The sequence below is a fragment of the Erythrolamprus reginae genome, chromosome 1 (assembly GCF_031021105.1).
Source record: "Erythrolamprus reginae isolate rEryReg1 chromosome 1, rEryReg1.hap1, whole genome shotgun sequence".
NCBI lineage: Eukaryota > Metazoa > Chordata > Lepidosauria > Squamata > Dipsadidae > Erythrolamprus > Erythrolamprus reginae.
The window spans coordinates 282,262,143-282,288,291 of record NC_091950.1 but is presented as its reverse complement, the minus strand read 5'-3'; the positions used below and the strand labels follow the sequence as shown (position 1 = coordinate 282,288,291).

At 37.5% G+C, this 26,149-nt stretch overlaps 1 protein-coding gene across 1 annotated transcript in view; it reads right to left on the bottom strand.

Annotated features, from left to right (window-relative positions):
* BCKDHB (branched chain keto acid dehydrogenase E1 subunit beta) overlaps nt 1-26,149 on the bottom strand; it is a 57,882-nt gene that overhangs the window by 10,365 nt on the left and 21,368 nt on the right. The window contains exon 9 of the mRNA XM_070733100.1: nt 16,370-16,456. Within this exon, the coding sequence (XP_070589201.1) occupies nt 16,370-16,456 (87 nt within the window). The remainder of the gene's footprint in view (nt 1-16,369; nt 16,457-26,149) is intronic.

Sequence of the window (26,149 nt, the reverse complement as noted above, 5' to 3'; positions counted from 1 at the left end):
ACAGTATGTCATTTTATTAGTTTAGATCAATATGAATTTCTGCAGAACCTTAACATAACTAAACTGTAGAGTTATATTCACTTTATGGTTAGATATCTTACAGTTTATTCTAATGTGCTTATTATCAAACAATTGTATATAGAATAAGTGCAGAAACAGGTTATAATCCCAGAAAACACCAATATTTTTGTTATAGTATCTTTTTTTTCTGTTGAATGTATTAGAGGAGGGCAAATCGCTCTAGGACTGAAACATTCCAGTGCCAAACATTTGTTTTAACCTTGAGATACCTGTTCTAAGGTATAATTCCTAGAGAAGTTTCTAGAAGAGTAACAGAAGCTCATTCAACTTCGAAATGAGGCAATACTTATGAAAATTTTCAAGTCAGATTGCTTCTTTAAGGTTGGGTCAGGTGCTATGGAACACCAATATGGGCAAAAGATGCTATGGGGGTAAAGATGTTTTAACTATGTGTTAGAGATATTTACGTTTTTGTCAGTCTTGGTCTCTGTGAATGCACATAAATACGTCTAATGCCGACATTTTAGGACAGCATTTCATTTCCGAGATCAAAGAAATGTAGAATAATAATAAGACTACGACCCACACATTTTGACTTGCTAATCATTTAAATCTCACGTCAAATCTTTATTCACACATGCTTTTGATGTGAGAGCTGGTTTGCCAGATGGCTACTGTATATTTATTTATGATCCAAGACTAATCATTGAAGTGGCATACAAAAATGTAGTGAATAAAGGAATTAAAGTTTTTTTAAACTACAGTATTTGTTTTTTCTATTTGGAAGGGAAATGTATTTATAACATGCATCTTCTAGCCAACTCAGAGTAGTTCCCAATCAAGAGTTAAAACAACATATAAAATCATACTAAAATTATAAAAGTGAAAAAGATTAAAACATTAAAAACAACAAAAATGTTTTAATTATTGATTAATGTTTTGTTTTAAATCCTGCCTTTCTTTCAGGAACCTAATGCAACAGAGGGTTCCTGCTGCTCATTTTATCCCTGAAACCCTAACCCTGGAAAGTAGCTTAGGCTCCAAGAGAGTCTCTGAGGCCAAGTTACTCAGGGAACATCTTAGCGGATAGATTTGAGCAGGGTCTCTGTATATTAATTACAGTGCAATTTTTCAAAAAAAAAAATTAGTTTTATTTAACCTTTTGTTAATTACTTTTCCACTGTTCATGAGAAAATAGTGAGGTATAATTTTAAAAAAACATGTCAAATTAGCAATATTAATGCTAAATTATAGTTCAATAGTGAAGCAGAAGAAATACTATTTGCTGTCCCTCTTCTTATAGCACTGATAAATCTTGTCCTGTATAAAGCTATACATGTGTAACAAATACAGAGCTGGCATAAATTCGAAGCCAGTCCCACCTAATTATATATATCTTTGAAATTAAAGTTTGTTTAAAAGTTATGGCAAACTTCTAACTAAAAATTATTATGTAGGTGTCCTTATGGGATTATACGGTATATCTCTGAAATTGAAGTTCATTGAAAAGTTATGGCAAACGTCTAACTAAGAATTATGCATCTCAATGTAATCATGTTAAGAATGTGTTAACTATTTACATTAATGTTTCTCAGGCTAATCGTAGAACTGTTAAATAGTCACCTCATAATTAATTCAGACTTCATTTTCTTTCAGAAACTGAAAGTATAGAGGATTCAAAATAATCAGCAAGAACAGAGTTATCTAATCATACAGTCCTACAAACAGAATACTCAACCTTGGAAAGATCACCCTTGCAGGATCAGCGGAAATGGGTTTGCAAATTAGTTTGACATTATAGGAAGATCACTTGATTCAAATAAGGCAAACCTTGTATTCTGTTTTATACCTACTGAAAAATGATTTTTTTTTAATCAAAACTTTTAGACTTTACTATTAACATGTCTATTTCAAAAACAGATTTAAGACTTTTATAGTTACTTTTTTACCAATCAATGCAAGTATAATGTTATACGCTATTTATTAGCTTCTTTTTAAATTGCTTTCTGAATACAGTTAACATATATATATATAACACTACTTTGGGCTCTGGAATTGTAATCTAAGAAACTCAGCCTAGTCCTGCCGACAAATAGATGATTGGAAATAAAAATATTACTCAAAATTTTAAACAGAAAAAAGTAAAAGCATTTTAAAAAAACCTAAATCGCTGTCTGCCTGACCGTGTGCAGTGCATACATGTATATAAGAACTTTCATATAGCTGTTTCCAAAACTATTTAGTATTTTGGCACTAAATTCTCCAGCATTTGTTTTGCTAGTCCCAAACATGTTTGAAACCATGAATAATACCAAAGCTAGAATCTAATTTACAATGATCCAGCTATGAGAACCACAATAATTTTCTGATTCCAACAAGTTTCTTCAAAAAATGTCAATCTTGAACATGTGACCACTTCTCAAAGTCAGACCCCTACTTAGAGCACAAAAAGCTAAATGAAATATTGTAAACATGATCCCTTTATCTGATTTACAACCCAGGTGCTGTGAAGAAAGCAGGAGGAAGGGGTATTAGACATATTCATCACTTTTGAGTTCTTTATAAATTTAATAAAGTTGGGATAAAACAAAATAAACCAAATTAAATTAAATATTCCTCTAACCACTTCAGAGCATAGGGCTGGTCCGAAACATGCCCATTCATGAATGAAAAGATTTCCTTTGGAAAAGGTTTTTATAAAATACAAGGGAAAGGACAGATCAGTCTACATTGTTTCTGCAAATTTTATCGGTAGGTTTTCTAATAAATAGAAATCAACATATGTGATGGCTGAGTCTTAACGCTTATAAGAAGGAGTATGTCAATGCTTTTCATGCCATTGCATAATATAAGTAGAGAAATATGAAACTTAAAACAATTAACGGTCAGAGTGAATTTACAAGGCCACAAAGAGTCTAGTTATAATTTCAACAAAATCCTATGCTACTAGATATGCTATTCTGCTTATCTGCTTTTTTCATATAACCATGATGGTGAACCTGTGGCAGGCAAAGCCCTCTCTGCAAGCATGTGAGCCGTTGACCAGCTCAGCTCCATTGCACATGTGCGAGTGCCTCCCATAGGCCAGCTAATTTTGAGCTCAGACAAGCTCATGCTTTCTCCTTACTTTTTGTAGCCCGTGCCTTCCCAGATCTCTGGAGATTCCACCCCAGCACTGTTTGGGCACGCAAGGCTTTTCCCCACTCCCACCGCTGTTTTGGGATGTGAGGCAAAAACAGGGGGGGTCGTGCGTGCCTGCAAGGTGGGTCATGCACGCATGTGCAGGGTGCAGGATATGCAGGAGGGGCATTACATTGTGTGGGCACTCGTGCATGTGCAACAGTGCGCATTCACACACTTTCGGCACCCGAGGGGGAAAAAGTTTGCCATCACAGTCATATAACATCATTGTAACCATCGCAGGACAAATTAGCCAGCTGAAAACTGGCTATACATTTTACAAACTAAGCAGAGACTTACAGTGAAATGTCAATAGAAGAGCAGAGTTCACGGCACACTGCAACAGGCGTGTCAATTTAAACAGCAGACAGTGGCATAAGTATTTCACATTTTTTTCCAAATGCAGTTTAAACCTGAGAGCACTTGTAAGAAAGGTTATTTTTTATATAGATATAATACACACACGGCATTCTAACATGCACATTTTAAAAATGAAATGTGATACTAGCCTCTTGTTAATAATACACCATTCAGTGCTAGCCACCCAAGGGGCCTTCCAGGAATGAAATGCAGAAACTTGGGCTTGTAGATAGCTCCTTTGTGTGACGATACCGAACAGGAAAAGTTTGGTTGCATGTGGATGAGCAGCCAAACTTTACATATTTAGGATTCATACATTTTAGCTTTCCAATAAAAGCATGGAGCTTTCAAAATATTTTCTTTTTTTCAAGCTCACCATCTGAATTGTCCTTGGACTATCACACACACAAGCTGTTTCTAGTATTCTATTTGGACTGCACTGTATTTTAGCTTTCCTGATCTAATAAATTATAACTCTTCTCACTTGAAGTTAGGTGAACAATTAAAATAAAATGAAAACTTTACAATGGTTTACTTTTACTATTCAAGTACCCTATTTCCGGCAAATAAGACATCCCCTAACAATAAACACAATCGGGCTTTTGAGTGCATGACAATAATGCCAAGTGCTTATTTCAGGATTTAAAAAATATACAAGACAGGATCTTATTTTTGGAGAAACATGGTACATTTTTATTGCTTTCGGTAATTTTTTAAATTCCTCACTGCATAATGACATGCATTTGGATTTTTTGTTTTCATTTTTTTCTTTAGCATAACCTACATTTATTTTTCTAGAAGGTATATTTTAAATACTGTATATGCAAGTATTTGTTCATTGTCTGAGTTCATTTGTAAAATTGTCGCATTTTTTTAAGCTGAGAAAAATAGGTTACATATGTAACAATAAAGGAGAATTAAATAAGTATGTATTTGTGTTTAAAGACCCTAGGGAGACAAATCCCTAATCTTTATCCTCTCCATCGGTGAATATTCCATTTCAGGTTGACAGATACAAATACATAATTATAGATCAATTTCAACTGATAATATATACTGAATTTTTGTTAAAATGGTGAACAGTTTCCACTCAGATGTACACATTTTAAAATGTAGAATAACATTTTTCTGTGCTAGTTTCCAGAAGCAGAAAAGAAATGCTTAAAGAAAAAGTGATAATCCTTTTAGGAATTATTTATATCTAAGGCGTTTGTTACAAAGCACTTGATTTAATACACTTAATTCTTAGCACATGTTATTTAAATGTGAAGATGGTTTAAATTTGAATAAATATTTGATATTGTCTTACTGTTATAATTCAAAACTGTGATAATAGTTAACTCCACATGAAAAAAAATACAGTATTCTTCTTATATTCCAAACATAGCGTAAATCTATCCTTAACGGTGAGATTATTTTTAAAAGAATGCAACAGGGGACTAAGAAAAGAAAAAGAAAAACATCTGTGCTTATACAGCTAGCACTGAATTACTAAGCACCCTTCCAGGACTTTGTTATTAACATGTGAAAAGTAAAATCCTACACTAAAATGTGTTTCCTACTATAAATTCAGACAAACCAAATAGGGTAACCGGAATACTGTAAATACAAAATAATTTCTGAAATATTCTGGACACATCATTTCAAGTTTGAGACATTTAATTCATAGTCAAGTATATTGGAAATGCTCCATTAGGGCTTAAAAACATGACCACCTCAAATTGTAGCAGATAATGCAAAAATATGTGTTCTTAATTCCTTTCATGAAGACAAAATATGTGATTGTTGCAGATACTTTAAAAGCTAGGTTAGTTTGTACTGGGTAACAACAAGTACAAAAATAACACATGGTTTGTTTAGCTATCAATGATTAATAATACTGTTCTATAGAATCATCAAACACTGTTTTAGATGGTTTAGTTTATGGTAATTAATGAAACAGCACTGTTATCAATGCAATGACCTTCAAAAGGATCTATAAATTCTAAAGCCTTTACTATTAACCAAAGACATTACATATACTAAAAGTTTAAAATAAAGGAGAAAACCCCCCACAAAAAATATCTTTAGAATATATTGAAGCCTACATATCAACTTAAAACCATATTTATTTAGACTCAATTTATATTGTCATTAATTGGTTTTCTCTACTTAGCTTCTTCCCCACATCATTTCTTTGATATTACTATAAGTTACTTTTCCTATACAGCAGTAATATCAATAAGCTACATTGGCAAAAATGATTTTTAATAAGAAAACCTACCCTTTTCAAATGTGTTCTCTTAAAATGTATAGAATTGATCAGTTTTAAGAACTTGATTTTCAAACTGTTTACAAATACCAACTATGAAAAATGTTTGAAAATTTGAACCAATATGAAAAAAAGTTGTTATTTACAATAAAACTAATGCAAGCTTACAGAATAGCCAAGGGTGGTAAAAGATTATTTAATATGAACTAAATAGAAACTTATAACAAAGGCAAAGTCTAGACTGTATTTAAAAATGTGTTTAAAGAATGCAACACGCTTTAATGCAAAAGCAAATTTAATAGCTATTAATGTTTTCAAAGTCAAAATGTACCCTCTCTCTTGAACTAAAATGAATTTTTAAGTGTTGAATTTAAATTATCTGCCAAAGCTATTGGTTCCTGTGTGTGTGAGAGAGAGAGAGATTTAGAGCCTGGCTTCGTAAGGATGATTTGCATATGTGTCCTAATGCATCACATAAACTACTATGTTGGTGGAGAAAAAAGGGTTTCATTTCTGTAAAGCTTTTACAAAGTTCTCCATGACAAAGGTAGCATTTGCATCTACTGTTTCTTAGGATGAGACCATTTCAATATGTTAAAAAAATTGGAAACGTGGTGGGACTTAAAATAAATAAAGAAAAAAATAAAAATATAAGTGAAAAAATTAACAGAACAACAAATTAGAAATTTGGATACTAGGTATCAAAACGGTAAAAAGGGTAAAATATTTAGGCCAATAGCTATAATCAAAATGCAGCTCATTAAAAGAAGATAACTACACTAAATTAATTCAGAACATTCATAAAGACTTGGAAACTTGGGCAAAACTACAACTATCATTGCCTGGTAAAATAGCAGTAATTAAAATGATCATTATACCCAAAATATTATTTTTTATTCCAAATTGCTCCAATGAGATTAAGGAAAAGTTTTTTTTACTAAACTGAACAAAATGGTTCTAAAATTTATATGGGCCAAAAAAAGGTGTCAATTAAAACTAAATTACGATATGACAATAGAAGGAGAAATGGATTTGGACTTCCCGACCATGAAATTTATCATTTCCAGTATTAATTTGGATGAAGGATTGAAATATACTTAAAAATAAAAGGATTTTAACACTAGAAGGATTCAACCACCAAATTGGCTAGCACGTCTTTATATGGTGGGGAGAGGGGGGGAATACAAAAATCATGTCTACCTCCAAAGACACTATATACGAGGCTTCCTGTCAGAAATTTGGCTCAAAATTAAAAATGAGCATTATCAAAAAATTCCCAAATGGTTATCGACAACAGAGGCAATTATCTCCCAAATTTATTGAATGAGGAAAAATTAGTAACGTAAAAATAACTCCTGGTTACCCAGACAATCTTAAAACGAAACAAGAACTTAAATCAGTGGCAATAGAATTGGATTATGGCATTACCTACAAATACAATCACGGTACAATAAAGATATAGCACAATTTGAATTCCAAAATGATCAAAGATTAAATAAAATATTATTTGGCCCAGAAGAAAAAATGATTTCAAAATTATTTAACTTTCAATTTCAATATAAATTAGAGGAAGAAGTGGTTGGGGGGGCAATGATAGCATGGGCACAAAATTTTCGGTATGCAATTCATATTACTATTGCCGCTAGGATTGTTTACATGCAGAGCTGGAAAAATGATACTATCCCTACATCCTCAATGGTCATTAGAAAAATCTTGGAGTGCTCTGAGACAGGGGTAGGGAACGTTGACTCTGGACTTCAACTCCGTGAATGCCTGAGACAATCATGCTACTTATAGAAGAGCCAACATTCCCTATTCCTGTTCTGAGATGTGCAAACTAACAATGGAGGTACATGAGGAGGAGACAGAATTCTATGATGCTTGGATAAATGGTATAAGTGGTTAAATCACAACAAAAAACTTCAAATTTCGTTATAAAAGGTGAACTATAAATAAACTTTAAATGTTCTTGCTCTCATATCTTATGTAAACAATTAGAGGTATATATAACTAAAATAGAAGAAACAGATGTTGAATATATAATAGGAGATTCAATCCATTGACTAGAGAACTGAATAAGTAATAGTGATTGTTTAAATTAATATAGTAATACTATAAAGTGTAAATAAATTTGAAAGTGAAATAGCTGTACAAGTGGTTAGCTTTTACTTCGTTTGTATTTTATATATTTTTGTATGTCTTGTTTATATGTTGTTTTTAACTAACTAAATAAATAAAAATTATTTTTTAAAAAGAAAATAAGATATAACAATTTAAACATACCTTTCCACAAAATTTAGAATACTATTCTTTAACAACTGAGCAGCTATATAAAATCCCTTTTTAAAAAACAGTATATACTAGCTTGTGTGAACATTTTAGAGTTGACAAATCCTTTGTAACAGTCCATTTGATTTGGTTTTTCACACTATAATCTATATCTTTAAGGATTACTGTTCTGAGATTAATTGAATAAAAAGATCTATTCACATTTTACTCATTTCTTTTCGTGACCTAAAAACAATGTATCTTTTCCATGAACTAAACATTACTGAACCTTTCCATACTCATATGCTTTTTAGTTCTTTGAAAGCTCTCTTTAAGGAAGAAAAGTACTCTTTTTGCTTTTAAAAATCAACTACTTTTATATAATGAGTATGTTCAATATTTAAATCTTTGTCATTTGGTAAATATTACCATTAATTTGGTAAATATTACCATTAACAAACATTTCCAAGCTTTTATTCTGGCTGAAATAAATGTAGTAGTTTCCTTCCTTTACTCACCTCCTTCAACTCTAACAAAATCTGGATCTTTTATATATACATATGTTTGTATATATAAAATGTGTGCCCAATAGCAAACTTTTCACAGGAATAAATCTCTCTGAAATTCCCCACAAATAAAAGTTTTGTTACCAAATAGTACTCTAATTTTCCTATAAATTTTCTATCAGGCATATATTACATATTAATTTTATGTTTCTTTCCTAAATACAAAGTAAGTATTTAACCACATTCACTGACAGAATGAGTAGATGGCTAAGTAATCACATCAAGTATTCATAAGATAGTCCTCAATGGAACTACATCTACATGGAGGGAAGCATGAAGCGGGGTGCCTCTAGGTTTGGTCTCTTCAACATCTTCATAAATGATCTACATGAAACAGAAGGGGAACTCATCAAATCTGCATTTAACACCAAGCTAAGGGAATAACCAACACTTTAGAGACAGGCTCAAAGTTCAGAAGAATCTCAAAAGACTTACAAATTGGGTTCTATCCAACAAGATATTCTTCAGTGGTGAAAAAAAGAAGGTTCTTAGAAAAAACTTAGAAAAAACCCAAATGCACAAGTATAGAATAGGTGGCACCTGGCTCAACAGTAGTAATTGTGAGAGGGCTCTAGGTATCCTAGCGGACTACCACTTAAGTATGAGCCAGTAGTGGGCTGCAGTTGCCAATGCAGTCCTGGGCAATATCAATAGGAGGATAGCGTCAAGACAACAAGACCACACAACATAATTTGTAAAACAATCCGAGTTGCCAAACAGTAGATCTACCAACATTTCTCTTCCCAATGAATCTATACTAAGCAAGGAGAGAACCAACCTAGAACTAAGGAGAAATTTCATGACAGTTAGAATAATTAATCAGTAGAACAACCTGTTTCTAGATGTTGTGGGTGCTTCAACACTGGAGGCTTTTAAGACAAGATTGGACAAACATTTATCTGAAATGATATAGGGCAGTGATGGGCAACCTTTTGAGTTTGGTGTGTCAAAATTCGCCAAAAAACCGAGCATAACTCGGGTGGTGTGTCACCTTGAGAAAAAAACACTCTCACTCTCTTCCTTCCTCTCTCATCTCTCACTCTTTCTTTCTTGCTCTCTCTCACTCTCTCTCTTCCTTTCTTTCCTTCTCTCTTCCTTCCACTTTTTTCTCTTTCTCTTTTCCTTCCTTCCCCTCTTCCCCTCCCTCTCCCTCTCTCCCTTTATATTTATCTCTTCCTTCCTTCCTCTCTTCCTCCCTTTCTCTCTCCCTCTCGTTCACTTTTCTCTCCCTTCTCTCCCTCCCTCCTTCTTTCCTCTCCTCTTTCCCTCCCTCCCCCCTTCCCTCCTTTCCACTTCTCTCTTCCCTCTCCCTTTTTTCCTTCTTTCTCATTTGTTTTGTTTCCCTCTCCCTCGTTCTTTCCCTCCATCATTTTCTCATTTTTCTCTCTCACATTCCCTCCCCCTCACTTCTGTTTTCTCTCCCTCTCTCTTGCTTTCTCTCTCTCTCTCTCTTCTCTCTTCCTTCCTCTCTTCTTTTTTTTCTGCCCTGCAACACGCCGCAGGGCAATCGGCTGCAAGCAGGAGCTCCAAGACGGTGGCACCGATGTCGAGTCGCAGTACATTGCTGGCACTGGCCCACTGGCTGGGCTGGGACAGAGGTGCCAGCCCCATGCCCAGCTCAGCAATGTACGGCGTCCTGCAATACATACAACCGCCGCCGGTACCTTGCAGCCAACCACCCCACCGCCGCCCCACGGCTACTACTCAGTGCCCTCCCGCTCGACCCATGTTTGGCTGCGCCACCTTCGTGGCTTGCCCTGCTGCCCCACACCCGCTAGAGCTGCCCAGTGCAGCCGAAGCGCGGGGCGGAGTAGGCGGCGGCTGCTTCAGGCCCGCCCCCGAGCTGAGGTTCCTTTGGCTTCCTTCGAGGCAAAGCTGCAAAGCTCACCTGTTGCCTCGAAGGAAGCCAAAGGAAGCTAAGCTCAATGAGGATCGGCTGTTGGTCTCTTCAAGCCACTGTCGCCCACTGCGGAGATCCCTTCGCCTGGAGGCGGCGGCGGCGGCCTCAGACGCTGCAACAACGCAGCCCCGAAAAGGACCGGCTGTTGGTCCCTTGAACCCGCCGCCGCCTGTTCGGGCGAAGGGATCTCCGCAGTGGGCGGCAGCAGCTTGAAGAGACCAACAGCCGATCCTCATTGAGCTGAGTTTCCTTTGGCTTCCTTCAAGGCAGCAGGTGAGCTTTGCAGCTTTGCCTTGAAGGAAGCCAAAGGAAGCTCAGCTCGGGGGCGGGCCTGAAGCAGCCACCGCCTACTCCGCCCCAAGCTTCGGCCGCGCCGGGGCCAAGTAAGCTGAGGCTAGGCCCGTTGCCCCGGCTCCAAGTGCGGGGCCTGGGCGGGCAAGCATTGGGAGGGCCTCGCCGTCGCTTGGCGGGAGAAGAGCTCCCCTCCCTGCGATCCGGGGCGGCATGGCCGTCAACAAGTTAGTGCGCGGGGGTCCTGATGGCTTGCTTACGGCCCCCTCCAGCCGCTCTTGCAGGGCTTCCAGGCTTCACGCGGGGCAGCGAAGAAGCAAAAAAGCGGCACTGGAGGGACCAAGACGGTCTGCAGCTGAGCATCTGGAGGAGGAGGAAAGCCAGGGGGCGGGGAGGAAAGCGGGCCTGCAATTGGCCAATTTCTTTCTCGCCTTCAGGGAGAGGAACTGCTGCTGCTCTGCCATAGGGTGCTTTCCTCCCCGCCCCCTGGCTTTCTTCCTTGCCGCCACCAGACGCTCAGCAGCAGAGTGGAGGGGAGATTCGGGAGCTTATGGTAAAATCTTGTACGTTGCCGGGGGGCGGGTAAATGGCCTCAGTGGGCCATAGTTTGGGGACCGCTGCCCTAAAGCTCCCCGTTTCTCCAGCTGTGTGTCACCGAAAATGGCTACGCGTGTCAGTGCTGACACGCGTGTCATTGGTTCGCCATCACTGATATAGGGCTTCCTGCTTGAGCATGAGCTTGGACTAAAAGACTGCCAATGTCCCTTTCAATTCTGTTATTCTGTTCTTTTGCTAATTAGGAATTAATTAGGCAAACAGCTAAAAGACCAACCCAATAAGGGACGAGAGTGCTTTTCCTACGCTACCATTACAATATAGGCTCAAAGCTTGTCTGACTGGTTTTCCAAGGACTTAAATGATAATTTCGGAAAAGAGTTTTATCATTGTACAAGTTTAGCCCATAAGCCTAGATTCTTGCATGCACATAATAAAGGTAACTTATCGTTACTGAGCACCTTAATACTGGCTGTTTACCTATAATGAAAAATGAAAATTTGGAAACTAGTGCATCTCAAATTTCATCCTTCAAACTCTGTGTCATTCAAACAGTATAATTAACAATCAATATGTCAGTCCTATCTGCATTCAACTGCTTCCGGCTTTAATTTTCTCCACATAAAAGAGAACTCCACATAAAAGGAAATCAAGAAGTGGGGCTGACATCTAGCACCTGCATATAAATGCTGTGTGAACACATGTGTATTTATTACCTAGTATTTCTTGCTCTACTGCACAACCACACAAGATGCATGCAAATATACATCATCTGGACCAAAGAATTAACTTTTTTTACAGCATAGTAATTTCAGTCTTGGCTATAGGTTGTAGAAACGTAAGTATGAACCATCTAGTCAATATGAAAAGAATTGTGACAAGGTAAGAGATAAATGTCTCAGCCAATAAGAAAATGCTGTCACGTGCAATTTTATAAATATAATGAGATCCCCCTGCTTAAATTCATGCTCAGTGCGCTCAAAACTAAAACACGACACTAAACTATCAGATAAAATTGTTTCTTTTTTTCATATTACTAAAGAACAAAACAATTAGAAGACAAATAAAACATAATTCTCCTCTTGTTTCAAACTACAACCTTAAACAAAATCGTCTTCCATTAATTATATTGACAAAAAAGATAAAACAGAAAATTGACCTCAATGTTTATATCATTTAACCTAGCAGTAGTTAGTCATTTTGAAATAAAGATAAAATGAACAGTGTCTTTGGTCAGACAAGATACACATTGATTATATGGTGACATTAAACACAAATCTGTATATAAAATGCAAAAGAATATCCAAATGGTAAACTGCAAGAATTGTAATTTAGTTTCATTCTTCAAAATAAGGATGCCTTATTTCTTCCTCACAATCTGGACAACATAATGATATGAAAATGTGTAATTTATTTTTACTGGACTTGATATGACTTTTATTAATTCCATGTGCAAAAAAAGAAAAAAACAGTTTCAATTTCAGAGACCTTCTGGCTTTCTCCCTACTCATTTCATCCAGAAAAAAAAATATTTTTAAAATTGTTTTTCTTTTATATTCATGACACATAACATATCTAACGCTGAAACCTTACTTTCCCAGTCAAGTAAATATATGTTAGAAATTAATAAGATCAGTTCTTCTGCATGCCTAAAGCAACATTCCTCTGTGAATACACTTCGTACATCGCACATCAAATAAATCTTATTTTTATATACTGTATGAAAAATGACAATGATTTATCTACAGGAAAAGGGAGAAACTATAAGATGAAAGAAATAAAATTTGAAACAGGAAACACCATTTCCCAAACTCTTATGATTTAAGACTTTTAAATTTAATTTTAAAAAAGATGCTTCATAATATATGAATTCAATGGACCTCTTTATCCAGGCTTCCATAGCAACTTTGGGAATTGCTTTCAGCTGCCTGTAGAGATGTAAACATAAATAACCACTCCACTTTGCATTTATCTCAGCAAAGCACTTATCTTTTTAAGTATTACTTAAACACTATGGATTGTTTTTATTTTTAATAAAAGCATCTTGTCTAAAGGATGTCCAAAACTCTACTCTGAAATTGGCACCAAGCAAAAAAACAACAACCAAGAATAGTGGATATTTTTCATGGTATTCTACCTTTTGACCATTTGACATAAGTGGGGAAAAAAGTGGAGAGCTCATATTCTTCCTGGTCCTTATTGGGCCAAGGCAGGGAATAAGTAACAATATGATTCCCAGAAATTCCTCGACCACATGATTCCTAACCTCACTGCGGACTGGGTAAGGAAATCTGCAGGAACTCTGCCACTGCATTTGGTAGAGCGCCCCCCCCCCCCCCGACATTTTTCATAGAACAGAATATCTACAGTTTTCAATGGCTTTCTACCACTACCACAGAATGCTATAAAGAACAGATGTAATAAATTTAGGATTGTAACCTAAAGCTTATAAACACTATGAAGCCAAGTGCACAGTAAGTTCTCAAGAACATTTTTTCATGATTATTAGAGCAGAACAGTATTGTTTCCCCCCCCCTATACATCAAATTACATGATGTAATTTTGAAAAGCAAACATGACCGATATAATTGATCAGTTTTTTAAAAATGTAGCAAACGTAACTTTGAAAGATCACAATATTCAGATTTTAAAAATACAACGCCACAAGTAAAGCGAAATAGAAGATGATTTAGAGATAGTTTCAATATACCAAGGTTTTCTCTGTCACTTTTTGAGCAAGTTCTCCAACTTTCTCTATCTGCCAACATTGTTGGATACATTGTTGGATACATAAAATGATGTCATCAAATGACACTGAAAGATTCAAAAATGTATAGCAACCACTTACAAATATCTATTTGTTTAATTTATATGATTATCCATCTCACAGAAATGACTGTATTATTATTATTATTATTATTATTATTATTATTATTATTATTATTATTATTTATTAGATTTGTATGCCGCCCCTCTCCGTAGACTTGGGGTGGCTTACAACACTAGGTGTAGGTAGTGTGCCAAGTTATTTTAAAAAATTTAAAACAATAGCTCATGACACCCAAGGTAAATGATATTTTCTAGTGCAAAAATCCCAGCTAAAACACTTTCACTTGGCCCAGGTCTTCAGAGTGTTATGAAAGGTTAATAAGAGTCAGGGCCAGGTTAGCCATTGGTCTTCTCTATTTTTACTATTAAGGTCTATGATGCTTGAAATGTAACTTTATACAAATAATATATAATTTATACGATGATATAAAAGCTAGTTTACAGTTAAATGATTCAGACTTTCAGTCTATGGTACAAAAAAAGACAAACTATTCTTTGGCTTTCTCAACCCTAACCCTCACTGTGTTCCTCAGTCTCTTTTAAAACCAACATAAGCATCTGCCATTGTTCTTTCCATGTATGACTATAATCTGCACTTCAGCATTACAAGTAACCCTTAATTTACAACAGTTCATTTAGTTGCCAAAGTTACCATACCGCTGAAAAATGTGTCTTATGATCGTTTTTCACAGTTACGCCCTTTGCAGCATTCGCCACCATCATGCGACCAAAATTCAGATGCTTGTCAACTGGTTCATATTTATGGTCTTTGCTGTGTCACACGGTCATGTGATCACTTTTTGTGACCTTCTGACAAGCAAAATCAATGGGGAAGCGAGATTCACTTAACAACCAGGTTACTAACTTAATCAACTGCAGTAATTTACTTAACAACAAGTTGTAAAATGGGGCAAAACTCACTTAGCAAATGTCTGAGTTAACAACAGAAATGTTGGGCTCAATTGTGATTTTTAAGTCGAGGACTACCTGTATTTTGTTAGCATGTGATATCAAAGTACTGTGTAATAGTTTGCACATTTTGGTTAGTTTTCTTTGGCATTAGTATATAAACTGATCACTTTCAAGCCACTGTTTACCAGATTTGCTGGTTAGAACCTTTACTGATTTTTCTTCTGCTGCTTCCCTTTACACCAATTTTACATCAATTCCTGTAGCTTTCCAATAATTAATGCAATTATCATTATCATGATCTATTTTTAGGTTCTAGTATTAAGAATGCTTGTAAGGAAATATTTTGGATAATAAGGTATCTTGGATGGTGCAGCTTCCATCATGCAGCATTTCACTATACTCTTTCCATATTTTATTTTTGAATCAGTTACAATGTGTTCAATAACCATATTAAAAGAGTATCCTCAAAGCCTCATTGATAATGTTTGTTCATAGACTGCATTCAACCCAATATTACTATTTTCCTCTTGACTATGGGAGCAACACTATTGTTTATCTCCTAAATAGTCAACAGTATGAATTTCTAACTGAAAAATGTCTAACACTAGTCCAGTTCAATGTGCTGATACTGAAGATGTATCAATATTGTTGATTTATTTCATCTTTCAATCTGCTGAGTTTCCCATGCTCATGCTTCCTACACTCTATGTTCCTGCTGTGATTCTATCTTTGCAGCTTGGATTTTCTTTTCCAGCATGGCAATATTAGCAGCTACATGCCGAAGATACTTAATCTAGTCATGTCATAAATTGATACTGTGGGAAGATCTTCAAGTCTTGCTATTCAACCAAAGGATCCCATCATCTGACACTACGTCATTGATCACTTTATCTTGATTGCCCATGTGGGTTTTGCTGTTTTCATTCACACATTATAAAATGATGTCATCAAATGATGCTTGCTTTTGCTGGGTAGCTGAGATTACCTCCATGTCTTGGCTGAATCTGTGGGGAGTATTTACTCTTAATATACTGGCTTTCTTCATTCTTTCTTCCAGAAGCACCTCCATTTCATCAAAATAAAGCAACGTTGTAGGTTTTGGGGATGGAATATAATTTCCCTCCCCATAAATATATATTTTTAAACATATTCTTTTCCTTTGTGAAAATCCCACTCAATAACCAAATTGAGTTTCTTCTGAAAAGAGCTCAACAAATGTAGTATTTCAGGAATTACCTGCACCGTGGAGCTAATTTCTGATGCAAAACCTCCAGTAACAGGGGCTTCATGAGTGATGAGCAATCGTCCAGTCTTTGCCACTGACTAAAAAAAGAGAGGGAGGAAAGAAAGGCTTTTAAGATTTATTTATAAAGACACTTGCTATAACTAAATGTAGAATAATACAGGTGTTATCCTTGAGATATGACAGTTCACTTAGTGACTGTTCAAAGTTATGACATAACCCTCAAGTACTTACAATACAGTGGCGAAGTTACAAATGCTGCAGCACCGTGACAGACTGTAGAGGCATTGCAACATTCACTCTGCCTATCCCACCGGCTGGGTTTCCACAGTCACTGGGCCTGCGGAGACTCACTTTGCAACAATTTAGTGAGCTGTCTGTTCTTTTGCTACCTCAGTGTGTTCACAGAGAACAGAAGCCTATAGTAGTGCAAGATCACGGAAGATCAGCGCAAGATCTCACGCTACTGATTCACATGATCTCATACTACAAAACTTTAGACCTCTTTTCTCTGCAAACCAAGGCCTGCATGAGATCCCTGGCAAACCGCTTTGCATGGATCTCCTTCCTTCTGTTTGCAACGCCTTTTGCCATGGATCTGGTATAGGCCTATGTTCACAGAGAACAGAGGCACAAAGTACCATAGTGCGAGATCATCCAAGTTCAGTAGCACAAGATCACAGCCCCCAAAGCTTCCAGTCTTGGTGTTAAAAGTGTTTGCAAGTCAATGGGAGGAGATTTCGCTGCCCCAAAGTCTCATTGGCTTGCAATCACATTTTGCGCTGAGACTGAAAGCAAGCAAAAAACCCGCAGTAGATGCTGGAGAAGAGACAGCTCGCTAGATCTTCACAAGTGACCGGGTGTGGCAGGCTGGGGGGAAGCAATTGTGGGGATCCCAGGGGATGGAGTATAAAGTATCTCAGGGTCGGGAGAGGCCTTGGGTGGTCTGAAGCAGGTGACGTAGGTTGTACCGCCAGCCCTCCCCTCACCATAGCCTTCCCTATCCTGAGATACCTCATGTGCACTTAACGATCTGCATATTCTATTAGCGAATGTATGAGCAAAAGTAGGGAATGATCTCATTTGTTTCATAGGATTCACACCTATGAATCCTCAGGATACGAATGTAATTCATATCCTGAAGACATTTCAAAGGCTATAAAGGACATTTCAAAGGCTGGCAGATGCGATAAGAAAAGTCCATTCTCTGATAGCTGTTTGCCTCATCTCAGCATAGGTAACCCCCCCCCCCCAAGGTGAAGATTATGTTAGATTGCAGATAAGAACACACTTTCAAACATTATAGTAGTCCTAAACAGTAGTCCTAAAAGAGCTATATAAATCAATGCAACCACCTTGACAAAATCCAGAAATGAAATGGAAGCCAATGAAAAATGTACAAGACTACATTCACAATACCTAGTTCTAGTTAAGTAATTCATAAGAATCATAACCTTAATTTGGCCACACTTGAACATAAGTCTTTAACCACAAAAAAAAGGCAACAAAAATATCCAAAAGTATTTTTATAACCTGGCTTTTTATAATCTACTGTTTAAGTTTAAGCTAAACAAATTAATTCCAGTTACTTATTATTGCATTAAGCAATTTTGTGTGTGCAAGAACTAAAGTGACACCTTATATCTTTCATTTTAGAAGAATTCAAATATTCTGAAATAGTTATAGATACAACCTTTTCTTCAAATTCATTTGAACATATCAAATTCCTCCCTAGCCCATACGTATGGCTAGAAATGGCATATCTGGAAGACCGAGCATCTCATTTCAACTGACTACACAATAATAAAGTGTATATTACAAGGGTAAATACTCCCTCAAGTCAAATTCAACTCCTGTTGAGTGCATATAGGACACATTCATCTTATCCTCAAGTTGGAGCACTGACAAGTTCAACGCTCTGACTGGCAATAAACTGGCTGGACCAGAAGATAAAAGAATTAGTCTTCTGTTTTATGTTTTATTTGGTAACCTAGCCAGCCAAACAACTGGTAATTTTCCTCTTGATGGAAGTAATGGGTGAAAGTTAGAAGCTATATAGAGTTACCTTCTGGAAAGTTGGGAAATTCATTGTTTCACAAAGCAAGATTCCGAATGTGGTAACTACAGATTTTGCTTTTATTAATTTCTCCTTACTCAATATGCCTCGATAGACTTAACAGATTTAAACATATAATTGTCAGAGTGTGGCAACTACCCAACTTATGGGCAGTTTATGAATGATAAAACATACTTGTCCTCTGGAGGAAAAACACCTTTCCAAGTCATCAAAAACAGCATGGAAATTGTATGTATGGAGGGAGGGGGAACCTAACCTAGACTTCTTCAGAAGACTCAATTGTTCCTCCATCATACTTTACCCTCGTCAGAGACTGGCATTTATAGAGTTTGTTTTAAATACTCAACAGATCTCCCAAATTATGTTGGGTTTTTTTAAAATCTACATCTATAACTTGTTCAATGGAGTGAAACAGTATAATTTATTCAATAAAAATGTAAAAATTGTCCCAAAACAAGGTATTAAAAATAACTGCCTACAGCAATTTGAGCCTAATCCAGGGGTCAGCAACCTGCGGCTCTAAAGCCGCATGTGGCTCTTTCATCCCTCTGCTGTGGCTCCCTGTCAAAAGCCGATTCCACAAGTGAAAGGGCTTCTGGTTAGGACATGTAGAAGAAAAAGGACACCACGCTAGGAGACTATGATGGGGGAACCAGACTTCCGGTCTGCTCCAGAACTGAATGGAGGGCTTCCAGCTAGGACCTTTCTGGTTCTTTGAGTGTTTAAGGTTGCCGACCCCTGGCCTAGTCCTTATGCTGCAATTCTTAACACATTCACTTGAGTTTAACCTCCAGTGAGCTTTAGAGTTTACTTCTGTAAAGCACAGATAACACTGGTTTGTCAGACTTGAAAAGCATGCCCAAAAAAGAGTTAAATTATATAAATGATTTAAATATAGCCAGGAATTAATGGACAAACAAAACAGAGATACGAGTTAATTTCATTAATACTATTCCTTAGTATCAAACCATCTACCCATCCAACAGAATAAGGAATCCCAACACCCATACTTCCACGGTGATTACTATTCTAAATAGTAACGTATATGGAAAGATACTATAAGGAAAAAAAATTGCACTGATAACTCATAAATTGGAATGTAATCCAATCCTTCGAAGTTCTAGAAATTCTTAGCCCAAAGAAATATGAAAAACAAATACAAGAAGGCAGACATCCTCTCTTCTCACAACTTTATTCGAACACTATCTAGGACAGTGATGGGCAACCTTTTGAGCTTGGTGTGTCAAAATTCGCCAAAAAACTGAGCATAACTCGGGTGGTGTGTCACCTTGAGAAAAAAACATAATTTTGTGATATTTATAGTTTAAATAACAAATATGCATAATTATCTTTCTCTCTCTTTCCTGTCATTCTCTGCCTCAATCATTTTCTCATTTCTCTTTTTTTTCTCCCCTTTATTCTATCATTTCTCTCCCTCTCTCTTCCTATCTTCTCTCTCATACTCTTTCTCTCTCTCCCTTCCTTTCTTTCCTTCTCTCTTCCTTCCACTTTTTTCTCTTTCTCTCTCTCTCTCCCTTCCTTTTTTTCTCTTCCTTCCACTTTTTTCTCTTTCTCTCTCTCTTTTCCTTCCTTCCCCTCCCTCTCTTTCTCCCTCTCTCCCTTTATATTTATCTCTTCCTTCCTTCCTCTCTTCCTCCCTTTCTCTCTCCCTCTCGTTCACTTTTCTCTCTTCCTCCCTTTCTCTCTCCCTCTCGTTCACTTTTCTCTCTTTGGCGAACCCCCAAACTGTTCAGATTCAAGAAAAAGCTTATCAAGGGGGGTGGGGGGTTGTAAAAATCTAGTTATGAGCCGCCAAAGGAGGAAGCAAATGGTGCGACGTCCACGCAGGTTTTTTTTCCAGACTCTCTTTTTTGCGAGCCCGGCATGATTTTTTAAAATTACAAATTAATAACCCGGAAAGGGTTTACCTTAGCACCGTCTCCTGTAACACCGTTCTGGAAGGCGAGCAGGGAGCAGAGGGGCGAGGGCAGTGTTCCCACTAATTTTTTTTCGGGGTGGGCGGAAAAGTACAGTGTCTGAGTGACAGTCCCTTTGGGACTGGGCGGCATATAAGTATAAATAAATAAATAAAGTGTGGGCGTGCGCTATCACACATGAGCGAGTTCTTGCATCTATAATTCTATCCTTTCTATGTCTCCCTCCCTCTTTCCTTTCTATCTCTCCCTCCCTTTCCTCCCTCCCTCTTTCCTTTCTATCTCTCCCTCCCTCTTTCCTTTCTATCTTTCTCTCCCCCTGCCTTTCTCCAAGCCCTTCCTTTTCCCTCTCCCTATCCTACTACCCCTCACCCTCCTTCTTTCCTCCCTCCCTCCTTTTTTCTATCTCTCCCTCCCTTTCCTCCTTCCCTCTTTCCTTTCTATCTCTCCCTCCCTCTTCCTTTCTATCTTTCTCTCCCTGCCTTTCTCCCTCTTTCCCTTCATCTCTCCCTCTCTCTTTATCTCAATTCCTCTTTCTCCCTGGGCTGCTGTGCCTGCCCTGCAGCCCCACCACGGACGGACTGCCTTAGCATCGGCGCCCCCCCCCCCCACACGCTGCAGCTGCCGGACCATCAGCGGCACACACACACACACACACTGCGTTTCTCCCTCTTTTCCTTCATCTCTCCACGCACACGCTGGCAGCACACACACATGCGCGCACACACCCCACACATGCTGCGTTTCTCCCTCTTTCTCTTCATCTCTCCACTCACACGCTAAGCTCCCAGACCATCAGCGGCACGCACACACGCGCACACACACACGCTGCCTTTCTCAATCTTTCCCTCTTTCTTTCTTGCTGTCTCTCACTCTCTCTTCCTTCCTATCTTCTCTCTCTCTTTCTCTCTCTCTCTCCCTTCCTTTCTTCTCTCTTCCTTCCACTTTTTTCTCTTTTCCTTCCTTCCCCTATTCCCCTCTCTCTCCCTCTTTATATTTATGTCTCCCTTCCTTCCTCTCTTCCTCCCTTTCTCTCTCCCTCTCATTCACTTTTCTCTCCCTTCCTTCCCTCCCTCCTTCTGTCCTCTCCTCTTTCCCTCCCTCTCTTTCCCTTCTTTCTCTCCACATCTCCGGCGTGCAGCTGGCTTTGCTGACCGGCACAAGTCTCAAGCCAGCTGCCCCGGAAAGCCAGGAAGGTCCTCCTGCCCCCCCCCCCCGCCGAAAAAAACCCGGAGGTCTACCGCCACCAGCCTGAGCCTCCCGTTGCTCCACTCGGCTTCGCTGTGGACCTCCGTTGTGTTTTCGGAGGGAGGGAGCGGCGGGAAAGCCCTTTCCTGGTCAGGGGGAAGGGAGGAGGCCTGCAACCCCTCCCCTCGCTCCCAGCGGCCCCTGCGAGCCAACCACCGTTCGATGCTTGGCACCACGCCAATCAGCTGGGAGGCGGTGTTCTCGCCCCTCCCAGCCATCGCAAATATCAGCGGGGCGAAAATCGCCCGGCCTCTTAATTAAGGGGAGAGGAAAAATAATAATAATTGCGGTTGCAATTGCACTCCCTAAAGCTCCCTGTTTCTCTGGCGGCCGCGTGTCACCGAAAATGGCTAGGCGTGTCAGTGGTGACACGCGTGTCATAGGTTCGCCATCACTGATCTAGGATGAAGTCGAAGAAATTGTTAGCTGTCAATTCTGCAATAATATCATGACTGTTCTCTGAGTGATACTTCATCTTCTTGAGCAATCGTTAAGGAAGGCTAATAATTAATATGGATAGTCATTCCTTCTTTATGTCTTACTTATTACTGAATAGAGCTAATTATTTTTTATGCCATTCCGTAAAAAAAAAAAATAATCCAGTGATGTATAAATTAACTTGGCAGGAGCACGGTATTTGCCTTTAAAAAACCTTTTTTCTTAAAGAACCTTTTCCTACGGTTCAAAAATTAAGGAGCAGGTTAAAATTAAATGGTGCCAAGCCATTTAAATATTGTCTCATGCCACAGGGAGCTTTAAATGCCTTGAATTTGCACATGGAAGCAAATAGGGAGCCAGTGCAGCTTGTGGAGCAACGGTGTAACATTGACCATCATAGGCGCTCCATAGACTGCTTATGTTGCCACAATCTGCACTGGCTGAAGCTTCTGAATGCATTTCAAGGATAATCCCATCAATTTACAGATCATAAATAAAATATTGGAAATCACTGAAATGAATAGAGTCTGCGGAGAGGGGCGGCATACAAATCCAATAAATGAATGAATGAATGAAAGAATGAATGAATATAAATAAATAAATAAATAAATAAATAAATAAATAAATAAATAAATAAATAAATAACGATGAGAATAAAAGAGAAGGAAGATACGGATTTCTATAAAGTATGGGACAAATGGTATAACTGGTTAGACAAAAAGGAGAAAAATGAATCAATACATTGCACAGAGGTGACTTTAAAGAGAATATATACAGATAGAAAACCTGGAATAGACAATAAAAATTAGTATACAAAGATGGAAGGTGTTCATGTATCAATTATAGTATATATCATTTAATAGCAATAACTTATTACTAAGGATATAGACCCATAATACACCAAAGATGAGAATGTAATTATACTAAATGATATGAATAACTGCACAAAATATAGAAAACATAAGTAAGAATTAGATAGTTAAGAGAGAATGGGGATTTCTGTCTTGTTTTTAATCATGTTTTTTTTTGTTCGTTTTTTGTTGTGCTGTTTGTTTTGATTTATCCTCACATTTGTAAATATAATGTATATGTTTGATTTTAATCAATAAACATTGTTTAAAAAATAAAATAAAACAAGTCTTACTGGTATTATTCCAATATCCAAGGCCTATTCTCTCACACTGTCTTCTTAAATCTTGAAAAATTCCTATTGTTTTCGTTTTCCCTATAAAGCTTTTGGGGTTTCAGTTTACCCTCTTCTTTGTCCACCATGTTACCATTCCTTGTTTAAATGCTTCTGCTAAAGGTCTCTTTATATTATTCCCTTTATATTTTAGGCACAATTGTCGTCCTCACAATTTCCATTCTCTTTTACCCTATCCTTAATTCCTACCTCTCCTTTTCAAATTCCTTTCTTTAAATGTAAACTTTTACTGTGGTTAAACAATTTTCTCTTTAATTGCTCCTTTCTTCTTTTTTTATAGTCTTTATTGATACTGGATAGTTATTTTGTTTTTTTTTTCCTCCAGAGAAATTCAATTTTCTTGAAAAGTGTCTCTCACGTTCAAATGTCTTCCATTCACTTAATTTTCCTTTTGATTATCCAACTCAATCCTCTCCTCTCATTTTTTGTTGGCAACCTCTGTGAGAATCAAGTTCTCACTTAATTTTTTTTATTGTTTTATTATTTTAACCCAATCACTATAAATATAACTTAAATACTACACCTACATTTTTTCTATCAACAAAACAAGCCATAAACCAATATACTAATAGTAGTTCATCTGATTTATGTATTTCACTTTCTTGAAGAATCCGTTCTTTCACAATGAATAACGACCTCGAGATATGTTATTCAAGTACAGTGGTATCTCTACTTAAGAACTTAATTCATTCCGTGACCAGGTTCTTAAGTAGAAAGGTTTGAAGTAGAAGCAATTTTTCCCATGGGAATCAAGGTAAAAGCAAATAATGCATGCAACCCCATTAGGAAAGAAATAAAAGCTCGGAATTTGGGTGGGAGGAGGAGGAGAAAGAAGAGGAGGAGGACAGTTGCTGCCGAAGGAAGAAGGTGAGGTGAGGGGAATCAAAAAAATCCAAAACTTTAAGGCTTTAAAAAAAAAGAGGGACTCTGAAGTGGCAAGGAGGAGCACACGCCTCCCATACACCCAGCACGAAGCTGCCTCCCATACACTGCACAAGAGAGAGAAACCCAGGCCGGCGAGAGGGGGGAACCTTCCGCTCCTTTGACTGAAAGGCGGTGGCTGCTGTTGCTGCTACCTGCTTCCTCTTCTTTCCCATGCTAAAGGGCTCCCCTCTCCTCTCGCTCGCTCACTTTGTAGCCAGCGCCCTTCCTTCACTGTGGTGACTCCTTGGTTTGGCTGAAGCCGAGTTGATCCAGCTGGGGCGAAGCGCCCCCTTTTGCCTTTCTGCGCCCAGACACTCGTGGAGGCAACCTCGCGCCGTGTGTATGGGAGGCAGCATGAGGGAGTCACCACAGCAAAGTGGTTTATTCTCTATACAAATGCCCAGAGAAAGAAAAACGCTCCATTCGCTCTGGACTGCCAAAGCCTCCTTAAGCACCACCGAAAGGCTTCTCTGGCAGCCCAGAAAAGACCAAGATTGCCGGGATCAAAGGGGGAGTGGCAGGAAATTGGCCAGGTGTTCATGCCACTCTCAAATTTCCTGGGAAATTTTTCTGGGCTCGGGTTCTTAAGAAGAAAATGGTTCTTGAGAAGAGGCAAAAAAAATCTTGAACACCAGGTTCTTATCTAGAAAAGTTCTTAAGTAGAGGTGTTCTTAGGTAGAAGTACCTCTGTATAAACAAGACTAGAAAGATAAGAGTAATAACTTAATTATTTGGCATGACAGACAACTGATCCAAAAAAAGAACCGCATCATCTAGAACAGCGTCCCCCCAACCTTTTGGACACTAGGGACTGGCTACCTGGAGAGATGTTTTTCCACAGAGTGGGGGAGGGGCTGCATCCTGTGGATGGGGCTTTGTTTGTGCAACCTAGTTTCTGGCATGCCATGGACCAGTGCTGGTCCACAGACTAGGCTTTGGAGACCTCTGATCTAGGATAATACGTGACTGCAAATATCCAGAGAATGAGTTGGTACAGTGGTTGAACTGACTGTTTTGAAGAATGGGCTTATCTTAGCTATTTTATAGATTTTATTATTTTTTTAATAAGCTTTTATATTTTTCCTCATTTTTAAATTGTATTGTTCTTTTTGTTGTTTTCATTGTTTCAATTTTTTGTAAGCTGTATAATATATAATAAATTTAGGCACACCTAAACTATTTAAGAAGAGTTCCTTTGCCTTGAGATTTAGAAAGGTATTAATATATGAAATTATAAATGAAAAAGAATAGAAACTATAGTACATAATCCTATATTTCTGTTAATTAATTTAGATTTCATTTTTTCAGTCTGAGTACTAGAGGTTTCCAAAGAAAGAAAAACAAAAAAATGAATTTGAATTGCTAGAAGAGAGAGACAATTAAACAATTTTGCTTTACCAATTAATTTTGGATAATTAATCAAAAAGATTTAATGGCGGGTACAACAAATACATGGACTTTTAACTATGCAAATTCTTCTCCCTTTCTATAGTTTTATATATATCTAGATTTGGAGAAACCTCCACTCTTTCCACATACAAAAAACAATATAAATAATATTGGGTAGAAAAAATGTCACAATAATTATCTTACCTTCTCATATATAAGTTATTACAATGCTTATCTTATTTATATTGCATGTATGTTTAGCAAATACTACACTTTAAGATCATTAATATTCTTTTAAAAATTGAAAATTGCTTTATAAAATAAAACAAATAACAAAAACACAAATACTATCATCACATTTACAATTCAAAAATATTATGCCACAATATATTTGCAAAAATATTATATTTGTATTGATCTTGTAGAAAGTTATCCATGCCCTGAATTATAAGAGTTAAAATAATATCTCAGCACTTCATTCTGCAATACATTTTCCAATTCCCACAAATCAACATAGACTCAGCAAAGCTTAAATTGTGTTTAGCTTTTTTATGTCCAC